At 34.8% G+C, this 13152-nt stretch overlaps 1 protein-coding gene across 6 annotated transcripts in view; it reads left to right on the forward strand.

Annotated features, from left to right (window-relative positions):
- The first annotated feature begins 418 nt into the window (after positions 1–418).
- Positions 419–13152, forward strand: part of TENM2 (teneurin transmembrane protein 2) — a 534344-nt gene continuing 521610 nt past the window's right edge. For all 6 annotated transcript variants that reach the window (XM_059825282.1, XM_059825281.1, XM_059825283.1 and 3 more), the window contains exon 1: positions 419–644. In XM_059825282.1, the coding sequence (XP_059681265.1) occupies positions 419–644 (226 nt within the window). The remainder of the gene's footprint in view (positions 645–13152) is intronic.

A 13152-nucleotide genomic window follows, 5' to 3' on the forward strand; every position in this document is an offset into this window, starting at 1 on the left:
TTTTCTTTGTACTGTTGCAAAACAGGAACAAAAGTTATTCTGTCAGTTCTGTGTTGTTATCAGTGCTCATTCAAAAATCAAAAGATAACAGTGTTTTTGTTTTATCATTATTTTTTTAAACTCTTCAATGAGATGATAATTTAGATAGAATGCAATTCACTTACAGCATTTGATTTTCTTCCCCCCACCCATTCAGGTCAATTATTTCAATCTCTAAGGATGCGTCATGTGGGTTGTCTCTTTCTTCTCGATCTGTGCCGCATTGTTCTTCGAGGATAAGTCAGGGAAAGTAGAATAAAACAAAATGTAGTAGCAACATTGCTCACTCTTTTGTTATCCTTTCCTGTTTTTAGGTGACAGTGACTCACCCCAAATATAAGAGTGGCTTTTCTGAAAACGTCCCACCTGACTCAGAATAATGGATATAAAGGATAGAAGACACCGTTCTCTGACAAGGGGCCGGTGTGGAAAGGAATGTCGCTATACAAGTTCTTCACTGGACAGTGAAGACTGCAGAGTACCAACTCAGAAGTCTTACAGCTCAAGTGAGACACTGAAGGCATATGATCATGACACCAGGATGCACTATGGAAATCGAGTTTCTGACCTGGTTCACAGAGAGTCGGATGAGTTTCCAAGACAAGGTATGTTTAAAGTCAGAACTGGTTTCTTTTACAGTAATCCTTGGTGGACAACCTCTGTTGCTTGTTAAAGTATACCAGTGTTACAAGGAGTTTTAATGAAAGAACTGTAGGAGAATGGATGCCATTTTACCATTATTTCAACTGTTTTGTGTTAAATTAGGAAGTTCTTTCTTTTCTCAGATTTCTGATACTGTTGGAATTCACTTTTTGTAAATGAGGCAAACCAGGATCCACTGTTCGAAACATCTGATAAACACAAGTGCTAGTGATCCTTAAGCAGATGTTGTATTTCTCATGGATTTCAGGGTTGGCCAATATGCTAACTTTGTATTCCGTTTCCTAGGTTCATTTTAGAAATAATAATGGCATTTTCACCGAAACTTGTCTGTCTGTAACAGAGTACCTGTACTGAAAAGATACCACTGTTATGGTAAAACCCCATATGGCCAACGTATATTCATTATTAATCAGGTGCCTCGGAATTCCTTTCCTGTTCTTAACTGCTGTGTAATTGAAATGTGGAAATAGGAATGCTGTTTCTTCTGGCTTAATTTTGTCACTGCTTACCCTTACTGCTTACCCATCACCTCATAAAAACTGGAAGGAGGAAACCCATCTAATTACTTTTATAATTGGCTGTAATACATTATTGCAGCATCAAGATCCTAGAACTAATATTTGAAATAACCTGCCTGTGTGAACTTGTAAGCAAGGTGAATTAATCTCTTCTTTTATAAAATGTTCCTCACTTTAAATACCTGGTATGTCCAATGAATTAATGAATTAACAATCTAAATGGTTTTAGTTGAAAAAACTGTGACTATGCCTTTGCACTGCACACACATAGTTTTACTCTCATTCAGGTATTTACTTGTCTCAATAGATCTTAAGTCTGTGTGTTTGAAACTATTAGTGAACATTGCTTCATAGGAACAATGTTTAATCATCTTGTTAACTTGACCAAATAGCCTGATTAAATTGTCACTCAGTCAACAATTAGATATGGTTTTTAAAATAAATTACTTGGTTTAGTTTCAGTTGAAGAATCAGATATGGTTTATATCATGCAAGATACAGGCAGTTTTGAGGCATAAATGTGTAGCCCTTTGTGCCCCTCTCAATGGAAGGTAAATTATCTAGTACATCTTTAATTGCTGAAACTCTACTATTTTATATATGTGCTTGCATATGATAGTTCTTTACTACACATTTCTAATATTGTGACTCAGGAAATCCTAAGTTATCATACTTCTCTGTGGAGATCATTCAATGAAAGGTCATTTTATATACTTGATATCATGTCAGGCAACTTGTTCAAAGCATTCTGCCAGCAGTCAGTGCCCGTCTTCACCTTTAAATCAACATATCTATTAATTAGCATCGCTAATTAAACCCTTGTCTAATCCCTTGTTTCTCTCACATTTGTGTACAGATATTTTGGAAGTGTTTGCATCGTGCTTGGTCTATCAAACACCCAGTTCTATTTTTTGAGGTAATCTCTGTTCTTGTAGGGTCTTTTTTTGCTTATAGGTATTTACCTAGAGATAACGCATCAAACTGCAACTAGATCATACGAGCTACTGGAGCCGTTTTTCCCTGTGGTTTGTTCAGCCTTTGTGTGCAGGAGTCATCTAAATATTACTTTTCTCTATCTGGATGATTGATGCTTCAGCTCAAGTGCCTCATTTTAGTTTCCAGGTCATTATTTGGCATTTTATGAGGGTGTTCTTTTTCTCTTGATTACTGATTTGACAACTGTTCATCCTCCTCCTGCTCTTAATGTGTTCTTATCTGCCCTCTTTATGAAGGGGAGTGCAAATTGTTGGTAACTGAATTGAAACGCTCTAAAGATTTTTTTAATTTTTTTATTATTTCTTTTCCCCCGCTAGTCTGTATTGTTGTCTAGATGAATAAAGTTTATTTTAGAGAGCCAGAGTAAGTTTTTTGTTAAATAATATGAGCAGTAACTCCTTATTTTCCTGCTTTTGTTAAATTTAGAAAGCAAATTTCTTTAGAAAATAAGTCTGTATGATGATTCTTCATATTTGAAAGCTTGGCATCTTTCTGATTGTAACGTTCCTCCACTGACATGAAATTTGAGATAATGTGGCAACTAGATCTAGATTAAAACTTGGTACATGTTCTCATTTTCTACATTAATATTATATGGATGAAAATGTGGTTCATATAGTAAGAAATACTCTTCATTGCATCCTATGCATGCAGTTTCCAGCTGCAGACGTCTAGAATTTTATACATGTAAATTTATTCTAAATTTGAGTGGGTGTTTTGATGGGATTAAATTCTGTAGGAAATAAACATTCTTAAAATAAATAGTCTTTAGAGAATTTTTTTATTCTTCTATTATAAAAAAGCTTGACATATTTTTTAAGCAATTGTAGATATTTTCCTCAATATTTTGTTTCTTCTGTTAGTAAAGCTATAAGCAGTTGACTTATTGAAAAGTATCTGGTTTAGCCATGGCACTGGAGCTGCTAAAAGCAGTTGTTTTTAGCTGCTGCTGCCTGATTGTACGTTACTCGGTTTTGAAAATCTGTTAAGCGTAAGACCAAGTTGTACTACTTCCATTTTTGTTTATGATGTTTCAACGCTGAAATGCTAATAACAAAAACTATATTTAGAGCTCAGAAGTCTGAAACAGATCTTCTTGGTTTGCTTTAGTATTTTATTGTCCTTCTGTTCTGACTTGTTTGTCTCATTCTTCATGAAAAAGCAGAGCTCTGAAGTATAAATATCTCTCTAACCTAGTGTGAATAAAGCATTTGATAAGAAAACTGAATGTTGGTGGAAGTTCAGCTCTGAGAATACAACTTAAAAACTTTGTCATCATTTGCATGTTTTGAAATAAGCTTTTGTGCTAATCGTCGACAAATGTGCCTACCAAAGAAAGTTCCTCTTTTTTTGTAGATGCTACTTTCTGGTGGAGTATTTGGAAGTTTTGGTATAAAGGCATGAAGGATGACATGATCGTACGTTACTTGAAGCACCTTAGTCTGGCATTACTTCTACTGTGCTTTTCCCAAGATGTTTACCTGTAATTTTTCTAAGTAATAAAACTCTCCTTTTAAAGTCTGTTTTTCACGTATCAGTAATAATATTTCTACAAATTAATTCAAAGTACGTTTAGGATTTTTGTGTCAAGCTTATTTTCTGATCATCTTCAAAACAAGTGTTCAGATTCTCAGCTAAAATGACAGATCCAATGCATGCTTGAGCTATTACTTTGTCTTAGATTTTCCCTAATATAGATAGAAATGGATTTGTAATTCAGTATCTGCACTTGGATACTCATTAGTCAATCGATCTGAAAAATACAGTCCTTCAGTGTATCTGAGAGAACATTCAAACATCACAAGTTTTATTTAAAGTTGAGGGGTTCTTTTTGAGTGCTGTGTTTTAAGATGAATAGAAACTTTTCTACTTTCTCCTAGGATACGTGAAAAACTTGACAGTAGTTCTGACACCTCTGAATATTTGGAATATTTTACAACTTTCTGGTAATACTTTAATTTCTGTATATGCCATGTATTTTTCCACCAAAGAGAACCAATTATCAAACTTAATCTTTTTTTTTTTTTTAAAAGAAAATACCTTCTTTCTGACTTCATCTGCTGACACAGCATGGTGAAGGTAGAAGTCCTTTAAGGCAAAAAAATGAGGATTTTGGAAAACCTTTCTTTAAAGAGGTTGCTTTGAAAGGAAACTTTTCTTCAAGTATGCTTTGTAACCAAATTGTACTTAAAAGAACACTATACTGACTTGTTAAAAGTCTTAAACTGGGTTTCCAGGGGGTGGTTGCAAACCGTACTGTTCTAGAGTTCCTCACTTGGCCTTCATAGCTCATGGCTTTTGTACTTCTGCCTGAGCCAAGTGCCAGGCTTCAGCTGATGCAAAATTTATTAGCCAATAGTTATACTGAGTTGACTGCTTTCTCATTCTCAGGTCAGATCTAGTTTAGCAGCAAATCTCTGCTGTGAAATGTTAGAACAACTAGAGTATATGATTGAAGTTATTAAGAAAAAGTATAAAAACCACAATCATATTAAACTAGGCCCAACAGTCTTCCGAAATTTTTTAAAATTTTTTTTACCACAGTAGGATTGCTTTGTATATGTCACAGCATCTCTTTTTGTATAGTGAGATCATTTCAGTAAAGAACAACAGCCAATACCTTTCTGCTCAAATGTCAGCTCAAATTGCATTTTTTAGTCTTTTATACTTAAAAATGTGTGCTTTTTGTATTCTGTTTAACACTACAGGTATGTTAACAGGAATCAGAAAAAAAGTAGTGATGATGATTATAACAAATCCCTTATAATGTCCCTTAAGATTGTCCAGTACTTTTATTAACATCAAATAGAAAATTAAGTTATTGCACTAAAATCCTCAGAGAGGGACACCTGGGAAGTGTAATGCACTCAGTTTTCTTTCACGTGAAGTTGTATTACTATGCCAAACTACTCATCATCTCCTGGGTATTTCATACTGCACCTTTTCTCCATATGTATTGAATAGGTTTCTTGAAGAAAAAAGAAAAATATCAACCAAAAAAACCCCAAAAACAAAACCCAAAGAGACCCAAACCAGTTTGATGAATCTACATTTTATTTTTTACAGCCTACTCTAGGACAGCTCTGATTGCTGAGGAAAACTAATTTTGTTTTCTCTTCTTGCTCTTCTTCACATCATAAATCTGTCATCAAATAATTTACTGGGACACATTCAAAGAACCACACTGCAGTAAGATAATTTCATGAGAGTGATTAAGCTTGTTCAGATTTAAAGTTATTGGTGTCGGGCATTCTGTGTTCAGCAATGACTAATGCGCTGCTCTATAGAGAGGATAGTTGCTGTTACAGGTTCTCAGGCTAACTAGACTTTGTCTCGCTGCTTATATTCCCAGTAACACAGAGATGAGATTTTGGTCATTTTGTCATCAAACACGAGTCATACTCAACTTTTGGGCTCAAATTAGTGTATCCCTTCCAAATCTGACTGAGTTATACTAATTTTAGTTTTAATATTTCTTTCCAGAGCCTGTGACCTTTTGAAAATTAGATGTTCTGTATATAGATTTGGATTAAAGACATTAAAGAAACCTTTTTCTTGTGTTCTGGTTACAGTGGGAGCACATTCTTGGTTTTCCTTTGTCATGTTAGGTTTTGAGTGGCATTCTGCAATATGTTGCTTTTCAGTATACCCATATGCTTACATAATGAGACAAAATCCAAGGTAGAGGCAGGTGACAGAAGCTTAAGAAGAAAGTCCTTAACATGGAATCAGATGTAGAGTTGCTTGTGTGGGGAAAAAGGCCTTACGGCAAATTTCCTGTTATAACCGGTACACACATGTAACTTGCACTGCTGTTGAATCAAGATTTACTTTGGTTTTAATGGTTACCTAAGAGATACGCGATCCCAGTGTAAAATATTTATTAAGGTGAGACAACTGCATTGAACTTATCTTCTCTAGAAAGCATGGCATTACTGAGAAATAAAAAATTATATTTTAATATGTATACCTTATTTAATAAAGCAGAGATGTTGAATAAAAACTCCCTCCCCTACCTTCTCTCTCCCCAAATCATAAAAGAGTATATGGTTCTTATTCCTTTGTAATTTAAAAGCATGAAAGCACTTTTCGTCTGTGCTTTCATCTGTGTTGATATTGTTAATAATGGAGCTATGTAGCAGCATTACTAGACTAGCAAATAAATAAAAGTACAAACCTTTATAGCACCCTTCCCGAAATATCCTTTTAGGAAAGGAAAATGTAAGAAAGTCTAACCCAAAATCTAACATGCCTCCTCTCATTCATACTCGAGCATCAGTAAAGTGGCCTTTTGAGCTGTAATATTAAGATCTGCTGATAAATAGGAATTAAAGTAAAACTTTGTGTATATTAGATCTGAGTCACAATAACATAAAATCAGAACAAAATCTCTTTAGAAGTGGTTTTTCAGGGAAACATCATGGAATGGACTCTCAGTCTCTCGGGTACTTCCAAGTACATATGTATAAATCGTTTCCTCTTGCTCTTTTGTGTGGTTTTGTTGTGGGTTTTTTTTTTTTCCTTTTGAGCAGTAAGCTCCCTGATTTGTAAATAGTAGTTTAAATCAGTTGTTCTGATAATCTCTTACTTTCCATTTCCCTTTCATTCCCCTTCCACCCTCCTTTCTTGGCGTTCCACCATTTTATATCTTCGTACGTCATGACTGAATTTGCTGGGTGTGGTTTGTTGCTCAGACCTGCTGGCACTAACTGTTGAGAAGTCAGGGTGTCTAACACGGACTTGTTGAATGAAGGTGTAACTCTTGCTCTCTTACCTATTTGACTAGTTGACCCAGCTTCTAGATCAGCATCTTGGCCGTTACGAGTCCTTCTCTGAGAGAGCAGATACTGAATGACAGGAGAAGTATTCCAGCTCCGCAATTCAGAGGTGGCTGTTGCAATACAGCATGTTGAAGTATTTAAAGTGTCATTGCTATGGAAAGAATGTAATCATCTAGCAGGCTAAATACACAGTGTAATCAATTAAAGTATTACCGGGAATCTTGTTCTAGGTGAACGTAATGAAGACGAAGTTGGAGTTTAATAAAATACCGTCTTCTGAAACTTTATATAGAGAAGCTGTGATACTGACAGAGGACTCTAGTAATAATTAATATGACCAGTGCTGAAAAACACAGTACTATTCTAATATTAATATGTATTTGTAGAATAAACAACAAACAGCTAGACATAATATGCGAATTCTGTGTACACACACAGTTTCTCTCAGGGAATAATTTTTTATTCTTGGCAGTTTCTCTCTAGTCACCATTATTAAAAATCAGCATTTGTTTACAGTTTAAATTAGAGGATCAGAATGCAGGGATTTACGTTGCAAATATATAGGTATGTATAGTTTTATGCTCCTTTTTTCTAAACAGTTATTTAGCTTTCAAAAAGAGCTTCTGCTTTTTTTACTGCTGGTGTACTGCACTCCTCATTACTTGATGATTAAGTTAAACTAGGTTCATTTTTTTAACCATTTTTGAAGTTACGTGAACATCATGTAAACTAGATATAAAAGGATAAATTCTAAAAAGTAGACATTATCAACTCATGTAGTTAGCACACACTGTGAATAAAAGAAATTTAAAAAAACCCATAGGTCTACTCTAGAATAGGCTTAGTAACCATTTTAATGCAAATACCTTTACAAAAGCACTTCAGAATTAATAGGAATTATACTTCCTATACTTTGTACTTACAAATTTGTATCAAGCAAAAAGATCTTGTGCTTCAAATAGAGGAGTAGTGTTTGCTTACCTTACAATGCTGGGGCCTAACTGAATGTTGAAGAAAACCTATTCTTTGTATACTTTTTTTTCTCCTCATCCCTTTGCTCCACTATGTAATAGAAGTCTAAGACTTTGGATACTGAAAATAATTATTTTTGATCCTATAAATCCTTCTCCATTTTCTCCTACACACTCTTCTAAGAAGTTTGTAATATTTAGGCACATCCATATGGATGCTCTTTCTCATATTAAAATCCATTGTAAAGGGAAATAATGTGCTCCAAGGAGATGAAATAATGTTTTTCTTTTTAAAACAAGATACTCGAAATGAAAATACTTATTTCTTGATGAATCCCACTAACAAAAATGGCTAACCTGAGCCAATTCTGCAAATATTACACCTTCTCTGGGTTCTTATCTTCAGAAGGATCTGCAGTTTAACATAGATGGGTTTTAGGGTGTATTTTCCAGCAAGAAGAGTTTGGAAAGGAGGCTGATTACTTGTAAGTGTTCTCAAACTGATGAAAGGGAGAGACTCAGATGCTTTTCTAATACACCTATTACCATGAAAATCTCAGATTTAAAAGCTTTTGCGCTTGATCTGGGTTTGAATTGGGTATCTTTGTCCCCGCATCCTAGGCATGTACCAGAAAATTAGTCTTTAGAAGTCATGTAGTCCAGAATTTGTGTTAGTGAGCATTGTTTTGTTTCTGCTGTGAACTTGGGAACCCCTCTAAAGCTTGTTTTCTGGTAAAGGGAAATTAGGACATTTGCTTCTCCTCCCCCTTTCTCATAATACGGGAGGGAAGAAATATTTAGATAACATGGAAATCTGTAAATTTTAAACTGACAAAAGACATTTATTTTTGGTTATACATTGTTGAACACTCTGACACCAGATGTTTTTAAGGTCCACATCTTCAGAAAAATAAGGAAAGGATTAGACATTTGTGTATTTTTGGAGTGTGTGGAAGATGGGTTAAGCACCAAAGTGTATGCACTGCTCCAATGCACAAGTCAGGTTTCAACTCAAATGCATTGGGAACAGGTTTTAGGTGTTTATTGTGTTTATTCTGTAATTGTCTTTTACATCTTATTTGTTTTTCCCCATGTTCTTTTGAAATAGCTTACTATCGTTGGGGACTAAATTCTAGACTCAGTCGACAACAGGGTAGTCTGTGGTGATAATGACTATGTTTATATTTGTTTTCTTGTCCCTGTTTGTTCTCCTAATACCTCCAGTGGATTATGAGTTTTTTAGAAGCTTTTCAAATATTGTGACTCGACCTAAATACACACAGTCTAGTTAGTAAGAAAAACATAAGGAAACTTTCAAACAAACAAACAAAAAAACCCTGCCACTCAAAACTCCTTTTCTTCCTTAGAGAACCATGGATGTTTTGGAGTTGGGTCAAAGTGGTGATAACCAATTCACTTAAAGCCTATAAATGGGAATCAAAATTAGTAGAAAAGAAAACGAGAAGCACGTATGATTGGGTAAGCAGGGCCCAGCATTTTTTTTATTTGTTCTTTTTGTTTTATATTATTTGTCTATGGATTCACAGTTTAAGGTCAGAATGCTTACCAGTTATCTTGTTTGGCCTGCTATCCAGTTGCTCATTAACTTTCATCAGATTATTTCTGCATTGATCCCAGTAATCTGTCCTTGAATGAAGCACGTTCTGGAGTCTTGAAAACATCAATAGGCAGAAAATCCATTGTCTCCATTGGTGGGCAGTGTCTGTGGGAAGTCAGCTACCATGTTAAAAGCAGATGCTAACTTCTCTTCGGATATTCAAAACTGTCTTCATTTGCTAGCCATTAGGTCTGGTGATGCCCTTTTCTGTTTTATTGGAACACCCGTAATACCCAGTATTTTTTCTTTGCAGATTCAATTAGATGCTGCAGTTAAGCCAGTCGTCTATTCTATGAGATCTATCTATCTATCTATCTATCTAGGTAGAGCTCTTCAAGCATCTGCCTGTGTAGTATCTTCTGTCATGAATTCAGATTTGTTGCTCGTTTCTAAGCCCTTTCCTATCTTTTAGTCTTTAAAGGAAGCAAAGTTCTCTAAAGGAAGGAAAATGAGCTGCTGGTCCTTCACGGTTCCTAAATTTTTTCAGAGTCTAGATAGCTGACTAGACAAAATAGCATGCAGATATTTTTTTATATTGCTGTATTTTTTATATGAGTGCTTAGCTGGAAATGTCTTACAGTGAATGCAAAAGTACATGTCTGTGAATGTAGACCATATTGGAAACAGAGATTTATTGTCCCAAAGTGTAATGCTTACTCAGCCATCTGATGAGATTTGAGCACTAAACAGTTTGAGAAGGATGCATAAAGCTGTTTTATTACAAGATGCTGTTATGAATTGTAGCAGCTTTCCTTATGGTATACTGCTGTTGCCAAACAAGTTGCATGAATGTAAGCAGTTTTATTTGTAATTACTTGCTTACATTTCCGTAGAATATTTGGGTTATAGCTGTTTGTGATTCCTACTCCTCCGCTGGTGGCAATCCCTACATCCTGTTTAATTCAGAATCAAAACATATCTCTTAAAACTGTTTGGAGAAAAGCCTCTCCGAGGAATGCCGTTTCTTATAGATGATGTAGAATGGGTCTCAGATGTTTTATGTGCGTGTGATAGAACCTTGTGAAAATGGATGCAGAAAGCTTATATAGGAAAACTCAAAAAAACCCCAGTTGTCTGTTTCTTCTTAATGCAGTGAAAAGTAAAGTAAGAGATTTCATTTTAGCTGAATTTGAGCAAGTCCAGAAAATAGAGAGAGGAATTACCCGCCTAAAGAAATGTTACGGAAAACACAGTAGTTAAGAACTAGGCTCTTCTCTGAACTTTGGTCAAAAACTGGATGTTACAAACTGAATTTGACACTTGAAAATGTTCTTGACATAATGCGAAAAGCAGTGCCTGTTGTCTTGCTTATGATTCTGTTCTCTGAGCTCTGTGTAACTACTGTCGTGTTCAATGATGCTAGTTAGCTGTGTTTTCCTTACGACAATCAAATGTTTTCACAATCATTAGTTTCACAAAGAAAGATACTTGCTTGAAGTAGATTACAAGAGAAGAACAGTTTGATCATCAGTACTGAAATGTCTCTTCAGTGTAGTTTATCCAGTGTAATTTTGAAAGTCAGACTTTGGTCTTCCGCTGATTACCGTACGAGATGTTTCTTTAGCTTACTAAAAATTTTGCTTGGAAGGTCTTACCGATATCCAGCCTGTTCTATTCCTTGCATTGTTTCCTTTATCCAAGTTATCAGCCCAGGTATGCCTTGCCACTCCTAGTACTGTAAACGTCTTTTAGCTGCATGCGCATCACTGTTGAATTCATCCTTCCCTTATCAGCTCATTTATCTACTCTTAAGTTCTGAATCTTGCTAGTTGCTGTCACTGTTTCTTCTCTTAGCGTATCTTTTGAATGTATTCGTATGTGACCTGAACTTCATGGAAAGTCTCACATATGATGGGATTACACAGAGAGCTACACCTGAGGTTTTTTGGTTTGGCAGTTCCACCAGCTGTTGTAAAATATAAAGAAATGTCTAACGTTAAGAAAATTTAAACAAATACCCAACATCAGTAGCATTTGTTCCAGTATTCTGTGTGAAAAAGGTAAAATAACATTTGATCAGTTTTTACGTAGAAATTAGCAAATTGTGTGCTGACTGCTGGCTAGAAAGAAGTTTAAATTTTGATTAAATGACATAGTAAGTGCTCAGTTGCAGGATGACTCAGTTCAGTACAACTTTATCTTCTCAAATACACTAATCAGGCCAGTTTGTATTAATTTTGGGGTAAAAATTATCAATATTTTAGGTTTTGCTACTTAAGCCAGACGCAATGTTGAGCCCAATAATTAAAAAAAAAAAAGAAAAAAAGAGACCATCATGTCAGACAAGCCGTATAAATTTCATTCGCTCAAGCAAATGGCCCATTCTGTGGTAACTGGTTTAGCACAGTATTCTAGCTTTTTTGAATTACTTCCAGTATAATACTGTGTTTTAAAGATGGCAGTTTAAGCTGACATGTTAAATATTATAAATATAATATTAATATTTTAAATTATGTACTTACAGGACAAAAAACACTTTTTATAAGTAATATTCCATATTCTTTTTATAAGAAATATTCCATATTTCATAGCAATATCCAATTGTCTCTTGGAGTTTTTCTATCCCTAAGACAGGCATTTGAACAGTATGGAAGCAAAGCTAAAATGGTGCTTAATCTCTGTGGGAAACTATTACCTTTGAAGAAGATTATTCACAATATGCTAAAAGTTTATTACACAAAAAGTGATAATCTGGACATCATTGTTGCCTAAGTGATCTTACCAAAGAGTTGGAGAGGTGGGAGGGTAGTATTAGTCAGATAGTTTCTTGTTTTGGGGGGTTGGGTTTTAGTTTTAGTTTTTAACAAGTCTGCTAAATTTGGTGCAATTATATTTTGGCATGAATTTTAAAATCATGACAGTGAACAAAATTTTCTGTATAGATAGGCAACTAAGAGTGTGTGCTCCTATTAAGTTTTTTCTAAATCCTTACAAACACAAAAATAAAACTCGTAAGACATTATTGCCAATATCTGCTTCAAGCATTGAATTTATAAAGTAGATTGTTAATAATATGAGGAATGATATATCACAGCTGTAATGCTGTGTCTTCCAAAGTTAATGAACCGTTATAATTTTCATAATGAAAAATTAAAATAAGGTTAAAGTGGTTTATACAACTGCCTACAGATCTAGCAGCAGTCTAATTAGAAGAAAGAACATTAAATTTGAGGACTTGAAAATATATATTATCTAGTATTGATAGAGGACTAAAATCCTGCACTTGTATTTAGGATTGTTTGAATGTGGACGATTCAGCCAGAAGACAGCACAGAAAAATGAAATATTATTTGCTCTCTGAAATCACTGTGTACACAACAGATTGTGGTTTTAGATGTCTTCAGTACTTCAGTTATGTGCTTCTCTCTTGTTGACTCAGTGCAACAATCTCTCATCTGTGTTTGCCCGTTTCTTTACCATTTCTTAAGTAAAATGAACCTTTGTGCTTGTTTTAACTATTAAGAAACTGTATGAAGCTTTTGTTACTGGGCATTGGTTATTCTGGGGTAATTGCAACAAAGCGACACAGATGAGGTGCTGGCTTAATATATCACGGTCTTTTCGAA

The sequence above is a fragment of the Gavia stellata genome, chromosome 16 (assembly GCF_030936135.1).
Source record: "Gavia stellata isolate bGavSte3 chromosome 16, bGavSte3.hap2, whole genome shotgun sequence".
Classification (NCBI taxonomy): Eukaryota; Metazoa; Chordata; class Aves; order Gaviiformes; family Gaviidae; genus Gavia; species Gavia stellata.